General features: G+C 69.5%; 1 protein-coding gene across 2 annotated transcripts; it reads left to right on the top strand.

Annotated features, from left to right (window-relative positions):
- Positions 1 to 2,090: 2,090 nt before the first annotated feature.
- On the top strand, positions 2,091 to 14,166 carry SEMA4B (semaphorin 4B). 2 transcript variants are annotated; one of them, XM_065688815.1, is made up of 15 exons: positions 2,091 to 2,132; positions 6,919 to 7,116; positions 9,566 to 9,726; positions 10,026 to 10,088; positions 10,182 to 10,280; positions 10,363 to 10,474; positions 10,602 to 10,718; positions 10,796 to 10,953; positions 11,410 to 11,591; positions 11,667 to 11,817; positions 11,915 to 12,125; positions 12,202 to 12,317; positions 12,443 to 12,606; positions 12,691 to 12,785; positions 12,892 to 14,166. In XM_065688815.1, exons 2-15 carry the CDS (start codon positions 7,014 to 7,016, stop codon positions 13,665 to 13,667), a joined length of 2,508 nt encoding a protein of 835 aa, XP_065544887.1. In that variant the 5' UTR covers positions 2,091 to 2,132; positions 6,919 to 7,013; the 3' UTR covers positions 13,668 to 14,166. The 2 variants fall into 2 exon arrangements, with proteins under 2 accessions (XP_065544887.1, XP_065544886.1); XM_065688814.1 differs by lacking the exon at positions 2,091 to 2,132 and adding an exon at positions 6,681 to 6,758.
- Positions 14,167 to 15,782: the final 1,616 nt, after the last annotated feature.

The raw sequence follows: 15,782 nt of genomic DNA, 5'->3' as shown, positions 1-15,782 counted from the left end.
CCGGGGCGGTCCCTGCCCGCGTTCCCCCCCCCGTAGGACCCCGAAGGGGCCCTCGCGGGGTCCTACGGGGGGGAACCCAGGGCCTTTGTTTCACCCCACATCCCGCACCCTCCCCTCCATCAAAACACCTCCATCAGAATCACAGGAGGTGATGCCCTCAATGTGGCGCTGCAAAACATCAGCCCCCCCCCCGAATTGTGTTGCATGGGGAGGGGGGATGAAGCCACTTGCTGGATGCCATCAGTGCCAAAGCGCAAGTTGAGCCCTGGATCAGCTTTCACCAGGGTCCTTAGGGTGAGATGTCCCCCCCTTTGTGGGCATCGCACCCCACCACTATGCCTGTGTGGGGTATGAGGAGCAGGAGCGTTTGTGGTAGCAAAAGGAGACGGTTGTCCCTGTTCTGGGCACAATCAGGGAATACGCTTGATGGTGGATCCCAGGGGTTGGAGCGACCTCAGGTTTTCCTTACATAGAAGTGAGTGTGACTACACGGGGCCAGCTCGTGACTCAGGGCTGATGGGCCCAGCGGGGTGGGTGGCTGCTACCATTGCCCCAAGGGGACCTTCACCTGACCCTACACAGGGAATGCAGGGGGAAATGCACCCCATGGGCACCCCAACAACATGCCTGGGCACCAGGAGATGTGCCGGGGTGGCCTGGAGCCTGCTCAGCCCAGTGCCTTTACCCTGGCCAAGCCAAGGGCTTATTTTTAGCCACAGGGGACGGGCAGATCCCTCTGCGGGAGGAGGAACCGTCCCGCTGGACCTGCCTGCGCAGGCGGCGGGGCCGGGGCCGCTGCACCCATTCTGCCTGGCTTTAACATTAACCAGAGCAGGAGCCTGCGGCGCTGCCAGCGCGGGGGGGCCGGCACCCAGTGCTCCATGGGGCGTCCCCACCGCCTTCCCCGTGACCCTCCCCGGCACCGGCTGCCCCCGGCCTCGCAGCAGCGCCGTGACCGCAGCACTCGAGGACCGGGTCACGGCAGGGCCATGTGGCACCGGCCCAGAGCCGCCTCCCGGCAGAGCCCCTGCCCGCAGCACGGCCCGGCCGCTGCTGCTCCCCAGCGCGGCCGGGCCGGGGGGGCTGCGGGGGAGCGACGTGTCCGGGGGGGCTGCGGGTGCAGCAGCGTGGGGCCACCGGGGCCCGGCCGGAGAGCAGGGGAGGGCCTGGGGGGGTCCCTCCACTGCAGGCAGCCCCGTGCTGCCGTGGGAGGGGGCACCACGCGGTCAACACACGGTGCGGGCCGTGCCGCTCCCGAACACGGGACCCCTCGTGGGTGCCGGTCGCAGCCGCCAGCCTGTGTCTGCTTCCCCCAGGGCTGTGGTGCCAGGACAACAGGGACGGTGGGACCCCCGGCAGCACCCCCGGGCACAGGGCAGGCAGCTGCGGGCAGCGGAGCCTCTGCATGTGCCAGTGGCTTGGCCAAGCGCTGTGGGTGCGGCGCGAGGCGAGGTGGCACAGAGGCTCTGTGGACACGCCACGATGGAGCTGGGCTACCAACGGGTTGGTGGCCCAGGCAAGGGGATGGCAGTGGGGACGGGACAGCGGAAGGGAACTGCATGCGGCACAGCCAGGGGGAAGGGTGCTGCAGGAAACAGGGTGCGGGGCCACAGCTGGCTGGTCCTGCCTGGGCCCTCTGCCTGGCCCACCGCGGGGTGCTGCGGGCCAGCAGTCACCCCAAAATGCCCAGGGCGGGTGTCACCACCAGGACCTCACAGCGATGCCTCGAGCCATGCTCTGGGTGTCCCACAGCCAGGACACCAGTGAGCCCCCTCTCACCCCAGCGGGGCCCCACTCGGGGCCCCAAGCCACGCTCCCCCCTGCCCCACAATGGTGCTGAGCCCCTTGGCCGCGCTGAGCCCACCACGGCGGGGGGGGGCAGCACCAGCGTCACCCCACACCGGGACCCCCCGGGAGTGCCAAGGCCTCCCCCAGCTCCCGCACCCCAGCACCGGGACCGACCCCCCCCGCGCCGGGACCACCCTCCCGGCGGGCGGGGCCCCGGTGCCGGGGCGGGTTGGGGGGCGGCCGGGCGGGGCGGCCCCTTTGTTGTGAGCGGCGGGCGGAGCCGCCGGAGCCGCCCCGGGCCCGCCGCGGGCGGGGACCCCCCGAGCCGGCCCCGCCGCCGAGCGGTGAGCAGCGGGCGGCGCGAGGGGGCTGCGGGCGGGGGGCACCGGGCACGGGGGGTGCGGGTGCGGGTGTGCGTGCAAGCGGGGGCGCAGGGGCGGCTGCGGGCGGGTGTGAGCGCGGCTCCGGAGAGGGCTTCGGTGCCGCCGTGCGCAGGGGGTGCATGGGGGGCGCGGGGTCTCCGGGGGTGCGCAGGGCGGCGGGGCGGAGGGCCTGGGTGTGAGAGGGTGCGTGTGCATGTGAGTGTGTGTGCGTGTGCATGTGAGTGTGTGCGTGTGCATGTGAGTGTGTGCGTGTGCGTGTGAGTGTGCGTGTGCATGTGAGAGTGTGTGTGCATGTGAGTGCATGTGCATGTGAGTGTGCGTGCGTGTGAGTGTGTGCGTGTGCATGTGAGTGTGCGTGTGCATGTGAGTGCGTGTGCATGTGAGTGTGTGCGTGTGCATGTGAGTGTGAGTGTGCACGTGAGTGTGTGCGTGTGCATGTGAGTGTGCGTGTGTGTGCGTGTGCATGTGAGTGTGAGTGTGCACGTGAGTGTGTGCGTGTGCATGTGAGTGTGCGTGTGTGTGCGTGTGCATGTGAGTGTGCATGTGGAGAGTGCATGTGTGCGTGTGCATGTGAGTGTGCGTGTGCATGTGAGTGTGCGTGTGGAGAGTGCATGTGTGCGTGTGCATGTGAGTGTGCGTGTGCATGTGAGTGTGCGTGTGTGTGCGTGTGCATGTGAGTGTGCATGTGGAGAGTGCATGTGTGCGTGTGCATGTGAGTGTGAGTGTGCATGTGAGTGTGAGTGTGCATGTGAGTGTGTGCATGTGCATGTGAGTGTGCGTGTGGAGAGTGCGTGTGTGCGTGTGTGAGCGCTCGCACGGGTGTGCTGGGTGCCGGCGCGGGGGGTGCGGTGCCGCGGGGCTCTTCCCGCAGGGCTGGTTCCAGGCGCTGCTCCCGTGTGCCGGGTGTGTTACACGCGGTGCCCGGCTGCGCTGGGGATGCGGCCGCGTGGGGCTCCCACTGCGGCTGCTGTTGGGGTTGGCAGCCCCAGCCCCAGGCAGCACCGCTGCGAGGGTGCCACGGAGCAGCAGGAGGAGCCCAGTACCCTCTTCGTGGGCTCCATGGGGCCGGGGGTCTGCACCCCCAGTTCCTGCACCCTGGTGTGCGGTGGTGCCTGTGCTCAGAGCCCACTGCGAGCACTGAGGGGTGCTCACTGGTTCTGTTTCACCCTGTGCACCCCAAGAGGTGCCCAGTATGCAACAGGGGTGCAGGGCAGCACCCATGGGTCCTGCAGCCATGGGTGCAGGCAGTGGGTGTGTGGGTGCAGGCAGGCGCTGGCACTGGGTGGGAGCTGGACCTTGGGGATACCCCATAGTCCTCACATGCAGAAGCAGGGTACAGGGGACACAGTGGGAGCAATGGGATGGGTGCATTCATGTGATGCCTGGCAGGCTGGGTCCAGGGGTACCCAGTCAATCCATGGGGTGAAGGGGTGGTGTGGGGCTGGCTGTGTGCTGCTGTTGGACACCAGCACCCTGGTCAGGAGGTCCTGGCAGTGTGGTCAGAGCTGGCTGCGGAGGGGCAGGCAGCAGGGTTGCAGCCCTGGGCCCAGGAGGGTGGCACGGCCGGTGCCCATGGGATGGGGAGGATGCTGCACGGGCGCTGCACCAGGGCCTGTGCCGGGTTTCACCCCAGGCTGGAGGCTGCCCCACGCTTGCCCCTCATCCTACTGGAGGCCTCTCCCGTGGCTGCTGGGGCCAGGAGCAGAGCCTTGTGTGCTGCTTCCTGCCAGCACCCGCGGCACTTGGGTGCTGGGGACACGTGGGGTCCCTGGTGCTGAGCAGTGGCGCTGGGAGCATCTGTGGCTGGAGCCTGCGGCTGCAGGTGCGTGAGTGCACGAGGGCTCCCTCTCTGCGCCTATGCATCGCGGCCGGGCGGCCAGGATTGTCTGACAGCCTCCAGGAGAGAGACGAGCCGGGGGGGTGTGAGCCCCAGGAGACGTGGGTCGGAAGGAAGAGCCTGGGTGTGTGGGCTGCAAGTGAGCAGCTGCAGGTCTGAGTAGGAGACGTGTCTGCACTGCTGTCTGTGCTCTGCCTGTGCTGCTGCCTGTGCTCTGTGTCTGTGCTGCTGCCTGTGCTCTGTGTCTGCACTGCTGCCTGTGCTCTACCTGCGCTGCTGCCTGTGCTCTGCCTGCACTGCTGCCTGTGCTCTGTGTCTGCGCTGCTGCCTGTGCTCTGCCTGCACTGCTGCCTGTACTCTGCCTGCACTGCTGCCTGTACTCTGTGTCTGCACTGCTGCCTGTGCTCTGCCTGCACTGCTGCCTGTACTCTGTGTCTGCACTGCTGCCTGTGCTCTGCCTGCACTGCTGCCTGTACTCTGTGTCTGCACTGCTGCCTGTGCTCTGCCTGTGGCTGTGCTGCTGCCTGTGCCGCTGCCTTAACTGAGGCGGCAGGCAGAAGGCGTGAGCACACAGGCAGCAGAGCGGGGCGCAGGCAGCAGCAGCAGGATACAGGCAGCCTCAGCCCTGCTCCTTGCAGGCAGCAGCTTCCGTCTCCGCAGCCGCCTTCCCAGGACCCACTGCCCGCAGGAATGGGGCTGGCGTGGGAACGGGGTGCAGAGCTGCCCCTGCCCCGTGACCCCAGGCCATGGGGTTTGCAGCTGCACCTCGGGCCGCGGCTGCAGGCTGGGACGGCGGCGGGGCTGCGGTGCTTGTGCGTGCAGGTACCTGCACACGCGGGCCTGGGCGCGCAGGGCAGGGTGCTGCAGGGTGCCCTGGCAGGGCTGGCAGCCTGCGTGGGCCAGCGGAGGAGATAAATGGGAGTTTGTGGTAAACAGGCCTGGCTGCCAGCAGCGTGGGGAGCGCCGCCACGCTTAAAGGCACAGCTCTGGCCTCGCTCCACTGCCTGCTCCCTGCCTTCCCTGCCTGCTCTCCCTGCCTGTCCCCCCTGCCTGTACCCTGCCTCCCCCCCTGCCTGCACACCGTGCCTGCCCCAAGAGCCTCCGGCCTCTCCATGGGGCTCCCATCGCTGCATGCCGTTAGGCAGGGGTGTTGCATGGGTGCTCACATGGCCATGCACAGGCAAGTCTGGGCCCCCAGGGTCCCCCATGGCCCCCCGGGTGCCGTGGGGCGGAGGGGCCGTGGCTGTGGGTGTCTGCTCCCATCCCACGCGGGGTGATGGTGACGTCCTGGGCTCCATGACGCAGAGCCCTGTCCCGTCTGTGGCACTTCCCGGGCAAAGGGTGCTGATAAGGCCGGTGGGGTGGAGCTGGCGGGGCTGTCCCCGGCCCCAGGAAGGGACGTCACCTTTGGGAGCACAGCGGGAGCAGGAAGGGAGCCAGGAGACAAGGGAGACCGGGCACCAGCGGCAGCACCAGCCCCTGGGCACCAGGTACAGCCGGGGCAGCCGGCTCCGTCCGGCAGTTCCGAGTGGGAGAGCATGGGCAGGGCTGTAGAGGGGCACGGAGGTCACAGGGGGGGCCACAATGTGTGGTGGCGATGGCCGGGGGCACCGGAGCCAGGCCTGGCCAAGCAGGGTGCCGTGGGGCTGTGCCCGGCGCGGGGAGGCTGGTGATGGGCAGCCCCAGCGCCGGGGGAGCTGCCGCGGCGAGGGGAGACCCCGTTCCCCCCGTTGCCATGGCAAAATCAGGAGCTGTCAGTAATATCGCGTTGCCTTGGCAACCGCTGGACGAGCGGGCAGTTCTGCGGGGTCTGCTCCTGCCGGGGGCCGCGTGTTCCGCGGTGCGGAGCCCACCGGGGGCCGGGCAGAGGGTCCTGCTCGGCGCCGTGCCCGTGCCGCGGCCCCTCCGGGACCACGCTCACCCCGGAGTCCCCCGGGACGGGGCACTGCGGCTGGCGGGGACGTGTCCCGCGTACCTGGGGGCTGCCCTGCCCGGACACCGGCGCCGGGGAGCCTTGCCCCGGGGGGGGGGGGGGGGGGGGCTGGCACAGGCATCCCGATGCCCGGCTGTGCCGTGTCCCGTGCGAGCCCATCGCTCCTGAAGGAGGGCAGGGGGCACGGGGCTGTGCAGGCCAGCAGCCACGGCCCCCGCAGAGATCGCAGCCCCCAGCAGAGACCCCGGCCCCGGCCGAGACCCAGGCCCGCTCCTCGCAGGGCAGCCGGGGAAAGCCTCTGCAGAGAGTGGAGATGCAGCAAAGCTGGAGCTGGGCACTGCGGGAGCAGCGGCAGCCCCCAGCACGGCCACCGGCTCTGGCTGCAGCCCGGGGGTGAGCTGTCCCAGGGCAGCCAGGCCCCCCGGACAGACGGACCGACCGCAGCATCCCAGGCCGGTCGGTTTCCCTGCTGCAGGGAGGGAGCTGTCGGTGCAGGGACCTCCCCGCCCCTGTGCCGGTCCCCGCCGCCGCTGCCGGTGCAGGGGCCACAGCGGCCCCCGGCAGCAGGACCGGTTGCTGCTGGCCGGGGCTGCCCGGGAGGGGCGGGGGCCCGGTACCGGGGTGCTCGCAGCACCGGGAGACCCCCGGGGCTGCCGGGGCGGGGAGGGGCGGGGCGGGGGCGGTCCTGGCGGGGAAGCGGCCGCCTCCTCTTCCGAGCTGCTCGCTCCGCGCGGGTGCAGCCTGGATCGGTACCGGGCGGCTGGGTCGGTTCTGGGCAGCCTGGCCCGGTGGGGTCGGGACGGCGGGGCCGGAATCGGTACGGCGGGGATGTGGCCGCGTTTTGCCGCCCCGCCCCGGTGCCTGGGGGGGCGGACGGGCAGCCCCGGGGCCGGGGCTGGCGAGGGCGGCGCCGGGCGGGCGGCGGGGCCGGGCCGAGCCGAACCGAGCCCCGCCGCTGAGCCAGTCTCTCCCCGCAGGTCAGCAGCGTCCGGGCGGCTTCGCGGGAGGCGGCGGAGGCCCGGCCGGCCCGGTTCGGTTCGGTTCGCCTCGCCTCGCCTCGGCCCCGCCCGGGATGGCGGCGCTGCCGGTGCTGCCGGTCCTGGCGCACTCGGTGCTGGCGGCGTTGGTGCTCTCGGCGGCACAGGAGCCCGTCCCTCGCGTCAGCTTGCCCTACGGTGAGTGTCCGTGCTCTCGAGGGTGTCCATGCCGGGGGCTCCATCGGGTCTCCTTCCCCCCGCGGTTACCGAGCATCCCGCCCAGCCCCGGGGCTCCCCACGCCGCGGGACGGGGCGGCAGCGTGGAAACGCCTTGTGACAGCCGTCGGTGCTGAGGCTGCACAACAGCCTCCCAGCCTGGCCAGGATGCGGGGCCCGTGGTCCACCGGGGGCCATGGCCGGGGCAGTGGGGTCCCAGCAGTGGGATGTAGTAGCAAGGGCTGGGGTCGGGCTGCTTGGATGGGGCAGAGCCGTGGGGCTGTGTGTGCTGCAGGTGGGAGCAGGGGTGCATGCAGCTCTGCATGGGGACCCTGCATGTGTCTGGGGCACCCAGGGGTGCTCCTGGCCCCACATCCTGTGTGAGCATGGGATGAGGTGAGCCAGGCACGGGGGTTCTGCCTGCTTCGTGTGTGGTTTTATCCTTGTTTCATGGGCAGCTGAGGGCCTGGGGGTGCCCTCCCCTCCCACTGTGTCGCTGAGGCTCTTGCTGTGCTGTGTGCGGCTGCAGGCTGCTCTAGGACCTGCTGCAGCCCCACCAGCCGCGTGGTTCTGGCAGGGCTTGGGGCTGCACTGGGGCAGGCAGGGGGCTGTTGGGCCAGGCAGAGCCCCTTGCCGGGAAGGGCGTCCTGCAGACGCCATGCAGAGCCCCCCGGGGCTGGTGTAGGGGGGTGAGCAGCCGGACACGCTCCATGGGCAGCTTGGGGTCAGCACCAGCAGCTGCTGGGCCCAGTTCCATCACCCAGCGCTGGGGCTGTGGCACGGTGGGGGCCGCCCATGTGTGCCTGTGGCGGCCGCGCTGCCAGAAGGTGGCTAAATCCGGCTGTGGGGCAGCCTGGGAGGGTGCCGTGGTTTGGGCTGCGCTGGCAGCGGGATGCGGGCAGCTGGGAGCGCTCCCTGGCTCGACGCGCTGTGGTTCACCAGCGGGGACGTGGCCCCGCCACATGCTCCCGTGACCGACAGCCACGGCTGTGGTGGCACCAGCAGATGTGGGACCCGCCGAGCTGGATGGGATGCTCCCACTCGGCGCCGTGCCATGCCGTGCCACGCCGCGTCGAGCCGCGCTGCCCGGTCCTGCCTGCACAGACCGGTTCTGGCTGAGCTCTGCCCAGCTGCAGAGGCTGCTGTGGCTGTGGGGCTGCAGCTCAGGGGCTGCTCCTGGGGTCCCGATGCGGATCCCAGCGCTGCCAGGTGGGGCCGGGAGGGGGGCACGTGCCCGCCGCTCTGCCGGTGGCTGCGTGTTCCCGGTGCTGGCTCCTGGGGGCCATGGCCCCGTTGGGGTTGCAGTTGGTGGGAGGGAGGAGCTGGGAGCTGCTCCCCTGGAAGCACTGGATGTGCCTCCAGCAGGTTTGTCTGGAAGAAGCAGGTCTTGTCCTAACAGGTCCCCTGGCAGCCAGCACAGGCTCCTGCAGCTCCCCGGGTTGGGATGGCAATGCGGGGTGCAGGGGCCCCCGCTGCCCCTCCGCTGCCTGCGCTGGGCTGTGCCCACATTGGGCAGCATTGCCCCGAACCTGGGGCGCAGGACCCCTCATGGGATGGTGCCCTGGGTGGGTCAGCGTCATTCTGTGCTGCTGCAGAAGAGCTGGGACTCGTGCCGGGTCCCTGAGGATGGGGGAGATGCTGCCCAGTGCAGTGGTAACCGGGACCTGGGGAGTGACTGGGGATGGGGAGAGGAGCAGGGTCCTGCCCCGCAGCACCCCCGGCCCTGCAGCTCCTCGAGTCCTTGAGCTGGCTTGCACAGAGGAAGGGGAGCCCTGGGGCTGACCCCGCAGCAGGCAGGGGGTCGGGGGAGGTCGGGGTGTCCCCAGGGCACAGGGGTGTCAGGAGCGAGGGTGTTGGCAGCATGACTCAGGCTGACACAGCCGGGCCCGTCTGATTCAGAGCGGCTACGGGAGAGCAGAAGGGGAGGAAAGGAGGAGACCGGAGCGGAGCAGAGGAGCGGAGCAGAGGAAGGGCTTCCGGGGCCAGGCCACCCACGCGGGACGGGCGCTCCGTGACTCAGCTGCAGGAGCCACCCGTGTGCGGGTGCAAGGTCCCGGTGCCGGTGCCCGTCCCTCCCTGCTGCAAGCTGGGGCGCTTGTGGGGCCAGGCTGGGTCGTCTGTGTCACCCGGGGCTGTGCGTGACGGGACAAGTGTGGCCCTGGCTGTGGTGCCCGGCACGGGCAGGGCTGCTACGGCGTGTGCTGGGGCTGTGCCTGTGGCCGGGACCAGGCAGTGGCTTTGGCTGCCCTCAGGTGCTGCTGTGGCCATGCACGGTCACTGTGGTGCTGTGTGTGCCTGGGAGAGCCGGGTCCAGCCCTGGCAGCTCTGTGCCGAGCAGAGTCAGGGCAGGAGCGGTACGGGGGCTCCCCAGGTCTGGGTGCTGAGTGCCGGAGGCTGCGCGGGGCTGATGCTGGTCACTCTCTCTCCGCAGACTCGGAGGAGCGCCTTGTGCAACGGTTCGAGGTGCCCGGTGTGACCAACTACACAGCCCTGCTGCTCAGCCCCGATGGCAGCACCCTCTACGTGGGGGCTCGCGAGATGCTCGTCGCCATCAACACCAGCCACTTCCAGCTTGGGGCACTGGCGCGCAGGGTGAGGATGGGGCTGAGCCCCGTGTGGGACCTGGGGAAGGGGCATCTCGGTGCAAGGGTCCCCTCGCTGGCAGTGTTCGGGGCCTGTGCAAGCTGCTGCACATTCAGAAGCTGCTGGGCACAGTGTGGAGCAGCCACTGTGGTCATTGGGGTGCTTGACCCCAGTCAGAGGCTGCCTCACCGCCGTGACTGGGGTGGGGAGGACACTGATGGTGGGGCCGAGCTCTGCCAGCCCGGGGACAGGGTGCATGGGGACCAGCCGGTGCGGGGGGGCTCGCAGTGACTGTCCCCTCCCTGCAGCTGCCTTGGAGCGCCGATGAGGAGAAGAAGAGGCAGTGTGTGTTCAAAGGCAAGGACCCGCAGGTGAGCCGCGCTGCGCGCCTGGGCTGCGGCACGAGCGGGACGTGCCACGGGGCGTGCGGGCGCGAGGCTGAGCCGGCTGCTCTCACCATGCAGAGGGACTGTCACAACTACATCAAGATGCTGCTGCGGCTGAACAGCACCCACCTCTACACGTGCGGGACCTGCGCCTTCAGCCCGGCCTGCGCCTACATCGTGAGCAGGGGCAGGGGGTGCAGGGGGGATCCCTGCCACGGGACCCCGGCGCTGCCGCCGCTCACAGCCGCTCCCGTTGCAGAACGTGCAGCACTTCAGCCTGGAGCGGGACGCGTCGGGGAAGGTGCTGCTGGAGGACGGGAAGGGGCGCTGCCCCTTCGACCCCGAGTACCGCTCCACGGCCGTCATGGTCGGTAAGGCCACCAGGACCCTCGCGCCGCCGGCAGCGCCCGGCTGAACCGGGCTGAGCACGGACCCTGGCGGGAGCGGGGCTGTGCCGGCGGCGCGTGCCGGGTCCCAGCGGGAGCGTCTCTTTGGCAGACGGCGAGCTCTACGCTGGGACTGTCAGCAACTTCCAGGGCAACGAGCCCACCATCTACCGCAGCCAGGAGAGCCGCATCGCCCTCAAGACCGAGAACTCCCTCAACTGGCTGCAGGGTGAGAGCCGGGCCGGGGTCCCTGTGCCCTGGGCTGGGGGAGGCGTGGGGCAGTGCTGAGGGTGCCTGTGTCCCCAGACCCGGTGTTCGTGGGCTCAGCCTACCTGCGGGAGAGCCTGCCTGCCGGCAACCCCGAGGGTGACGACGACAAGGTCTACTTCTTCTTCAGCGAGACCGGGAAGGAGTTCGACTACTTCGAGAACACCATCGTGTCCCGCATAGCGCGCGTGTGCAAGGTGGGCGCAGGGCAGCGGGGCTGTGCCCGGGGTGTCACTAGTGGGGTGTGTGGGGATGTGGGGCCAGCCTGCACATCTCCATCCTCCGGTTCCTGGACACCCAGGGTAGGACCAGTGCCCATGGGAGACCCCTCTGGGGCAGTTATGGCTCCAGATCACCCAGCCGAGGCTCGAGCCTGCTTCTCCCACCAGCATCTTTGGTGTCAGTGACCCTTTTCCACCTCCTCTGCCCCCTCGCTCGAGGGGACACAAGACCCGTCCCCCTCTCGGGTCACGTTTCCCTTCCCCCGGGTGCATTGGAGCATGCCCACTTGTGCCTCCCTGACACCGGGGCTGCTCTGCCGGGCCTCGGCACTGCCGCACAGATGGACAGGCAGACAGACCCTGCGCCGCTGCCCCCGCCCATGGGGTCCGGCTGAGGGCTGGCACCGCGCCCTGACCCGCTGTGCCGCGCAGGGGGACCAGGGCGGCGAGCGCGTGCTGCAGCGGCGGTGGACGACCTTCCTGAAGGCGCAGCTGCTCTGCTCGCACCCCGAGGACGGCTTCCCCTTCAACGTGCTGCAGGACATCTTCGTGCTCACCCCCGCGGAGCTGCGCTGGAGGGAGACGCTCTTCTACGGGGTCTTCACCTCGCAGTGGTGAGCGGCGGGCAGGGCCCGCGGGGTGGGCGGCTCGGTGGGGCCGGGTGCCTGATCTCTGCCTTCCCCCGGCAGGAACAAGGGCGGGCTGGGCAGCTCGGCCGTGTGCGCCTTCCCCATGCGCAGCGTGCAGCGAGCCTTTGGCGGGCTCTACAAGGAGGTGAACCGCGAGACGCAGCAGTGGTACACGGACACCGGCCCCGTGCCAGAGCCCCGGCCGGGCACGGTACGTGCCTCCTCAGAGCCGGCCCAAGTGCAGGAGGTGGGACAGCCCTCGTGCTCTGCCTCTCGTGCCCCAGCTGAGCCCTGTCCTCTGTCCCCAGTGCATCACCAGCCACACGCGGCACCTGAAGATCAACTCTTCCCTCCAAATGCCGGACCGGGTGCTGAACTTCATCAAGGACCATTTCCTGATGGACAGCGCGGTGCGCAGCCAGCCGCTGCTGCTGCAGAGCCGCCTGCGCTACCAGCAGATCGGCGTCCACCGCACGCAGGGCCTGCATGGCACCTACGACGTCCTCTTCCTGGGCACGGGTGGGTGCCGCCGCAGGGCGGGGGCCGGTGCTGCGGGTGCCCCCATTCCCGCTCAGCACCGTCCTTGTCTTTGCAGACGACGGGCGCTTGCACAAGGCCGTGCGTGTGAACCACGGGGTGCACATCATCGAGGAGATCCGCCTCTTCCCCGCCGGACAGCCCGTTCTCCAGCTGCTGCTGGACCAGGACCAGGCAGGAGCCGGGCACGGGCGTGCTGGGGGTGGGATGCTGTGGGGCAGCCCCTATTCATGGGCTGGGGTCTGCAGGAGCACCCCCTCTGCGTGGTTCCCACTGACCCCAGTGTTTCCTCTCCTCAGGGCCTGGTGTACGCAGCCACCTACACAGCAGTGGCTCAGGTGCCCTTCGCCAACTGCAGCCTGTACCGTAGCTGTGGGGAGTGCGTGCTGGCGCGGGACCCCTTCTGTGCCTGGAGCCGGGGTGCCTGCCGCAGGGCCACCATGCACCCCCCGGCACACCCCCAGTAAGTGCTGCATCCCCTGCACCCTGCAGCACCCTCTGCGGCACCCTGCAGCACCGCACTGCCCTGACCCCTCTCTGTCCGCAGTCTCTGGGCACAGGACATCGAGGATGCTGACACGGAACGGCTCTGCCCGCTGCCCAACACCTCCCAGCCGCGTCCCCGCATCCTCCTGCCCCCAGGTGAGCTCCTGCCGTGGGGCTGCTGCCAGCCCGGGCTGTCCCGGTGCTCCCATCACTCAGCATCCCCATCCGCTCACCAACGCGCCCATGGTTTGTGTCCCCGCAGCCTCGGGTGCCCCGTGCCAGCGGGTGCTGCTGCCGCCCAACGCGGTGCGGCCGCTGCCGTGCCAGCTGCTCTCCAACCTGGCCTCGCGGCGGTGGCTGCACCACGGGGCGCCCGTCAACGCCTCCTACCTGGTGCTGCCCGACGGGGCGCTCATCCTGGTGGGCAGCCCCGAGCGCGCCGGCACCTACGAGTGCTGGTCGCTGGAGGAGGGATTCCGCAAGCTGATGGCCAGCTACTGCGTGAGCGTGCAGGAGCTGCCCCGCGCCCCGCCAGACCCCGGCAGGAAGGCGGCCACCGGCCGGGACGCCCTGGAGACCGTCAGCACGTCGCGCAGCACGTCGGCTGTGGGCAGCGCCGCGGCACGGCTGGACGGCAAGTCCTACTGGACCGAGTTCCTGGTGATGTGCGTGCTCTTCGCCGCCACTGTCCTCGTGCTGGCCCTCTTCCTCCTGCACCGGCACCGTGACGGCATGAAAGCCTTGCTGGAGCCCGGCGACCCCAGCCGGCACCAGAAGCCGCCCCGCAAGCCGGTGGAGAGCCTGCCCCTGAACGGCAGCAGCCTGCCCAGTGCAGCGCCCGAGCACAAGGGCTACCAGGCCCTGCAGGACAACTACATCGTGAGCACCCCCGTGCACGAGCCCCCCGGCCCCCAGCGCGCCTTCTCCGAGTCGGAGAAGAGGCCCCTCCACGTCCGGGACAGCTTCGTGGAGGTGTCTCCTGCCTGCCAAAGACCCCGGGTGCGCCTGGGCTCCGAGATCCAGGACTCGGTGGTGTGACAGGACAGGAGCCAGGCCCGAGCCCGACACCACCTCTGCTCTGCTGAGCCGTGCGGACCGCATCCGGGTCCGTGTTGTCTGTGTGTGCATGCCCGGAGCCCGGCCCCGCTCCGGTGCGGGGGCTCGGCTGCCCCGGCGCTCCCGGGCATCACCTCTGCTGCTCCGGCTCCGGGAGCAAGGGGCACCTCGTGCCTTCCGGGGGCCTGCGGGACGTTCCCCCCGGCGGGGATGGACACGGTGCCTCGCCCTGGCTCTGTGGAGCCCCTCTATGCAGAGGGCAGGAGGGGCGGCTGCAGCCCCTCGCGCCCCGACTCACTGTGATGTGCCGGCGCAGGACCGGCGCCAGGCGCGCGGCCGGGCATGTGCTGTGTGTCTGTGCTTGGTTTGGTTTTGATACGTTGGAAATGTGAATCGTGTCCCGGGCAGGGGCTCGCCCCGCGCCCACGTGCGTGTGCAGAAACGTCTGTGGTTTTTATATAAAGTCCAGGTGTCTCCTTTGGACCGTGTGTGCTGCTGCGGCGGCGCCAGCCCGGGGGGAACCGTGTCCAGCTCTCATTGCGGACGGGGGGAAGCCTGCCCTTGGCCTTGGCTCCTCGCCCCGAGCGGGACGGACAGGCGGACGGGGCAGGAGGGATGCGCTGTCGCGCAGATCCGGTCTGCGAAGTTCCCGTGCGCTTGGCTGTGCGTTGCGCTGGGGCAGTCGAGGCTGTGCAGGGAGGCGGCTGTGTGTCATTGCAGCGATGCCGCCAGGGCTGGCGCAGGAGGGTCTCTGTGACCCCGCTGTTGGGTGCTGTGCATCACAGCAACGCTCAGTTCTTTTGGGGCTGTGCTGTGGCGAGGAGGAAGCTGTGGGAAGTCCGGTGGGACACAGCTGCAGGGGGGTGGGTGATGCTGTCCCAGCACAGCAAGAAGTGGAGGAAGGCTGAGGTGCCCGAAGTGGGGGCCGCAGTGCCAGGAGTGGGGCAGCCTCTGGCAGGAGCCCGGCTGGGGCAGCTCCTTCCCCAGGACCGGGGTGTCCTTGCCCCTGTCCACACAGCTGCAGGCAGACCCCAGCCGCTTTGCCAGTGGGATTTGGCTCCATGAGGGCTGATGGCTGGGACTGGTGGTGCGGCACCACTCGTGAGCCCTCGCACGCCCTCGTGCTGGGGTAGCACAAGCACAGGGCTCGGGGGAGCAGCGTGTGGAGGCAGGAACCCCCCCAGGGCCGGCACTGCCCGCTCCCGGCTGGACCAGCGCACCCGGCTTCCTGCCCAGCCTGTTCTGGGACATCAAAAAAGCCACCGGAGGCATTGGCTGGTGCGGTGCCAGCAGACACGGCCCCCAGGGCTGCAGATACCATCAGCACCGCGGGCACTGAGCTGGAAGGGCCAGGAACAAGGAGCCAGCGTGTGAGAAACGGCTGTGCCGGTGCCGTGAGACAGCCGTGAGCTGCGGCACCGGTGAGGCAGAGCCGGGCACAGCCACCAGCGCCAGAGCTGCAGTCCTGACCCAGCTCTGGGGCAGCAGCACAAGAGGGACGTGGAGCTGCTGGAGCGAGGCCAGAGGAGGCCATGGAGCTGCTGCAAGGGCTGGAGCAGCTCTGCTCTGGAGCCAGGCTGAGAGAGCTGGGCTGGGGCAGCCTGGACAAGAGAAGGCTCCTGAAGGGGAGACCTGAGAGCAGCTCCAGTGCCTGAAGGGGCTGCAGGGAACCTGGAGAGGGGCTTGGGACAAGGGCCTGTAGGGACAGGCCAAGGGGAATGGCTTGAACCTGCCCGAGGGGAGACTGAGCTGAGCTCTTAGGCAGAAGCTCTTCCCTGTGAGGGTGCTGAGGCGCTGGCACAGGGTGCCCAGAGAAGCTGTGGCTGCCCCATCCCTGGCAGTGCTCAAGGCCAGGTTGGACACAGGGGCTTGGAGCAAGCTGCTCCAGTGGAAGGGGTCCCTGCCCGTGGCAGGGGTTGGAAGCTTTAAGCTCCTTTCAGACCAAACTCCTCTGCTGCTCTATGATTCTTTGCTCCCCGGAAAGACAGGACCATGACAGTGAACCGCTGGAAGCACAGGCAGTGCAGGCAGGGTGGTTGGAAGCGCAGGCAGGGCCGTTGCTGTGGCTGGCAGCAGTCCAGGCCGAGCTGATGGATG

This window comes from Lathamus discolor, chromosome 8, assembly GCF_037157495.1.
Source record: "Lathamus discolor isolate bLatDis1 chromosome 8, bLatDis1.hap1, whole genome shotgun sequence".
Taxonomy (NCBI): Eukaryota; Metazoa; Chordata; class Aves; order Psittaciformes; family Psittacidae; genus Lathamus; species Lathamus discolor.
The sequence above is the reverse complement of the archived record's forward strand: the minus strand, read 5'-3'. Positions and strand labels throughout refer to the sequence as shown.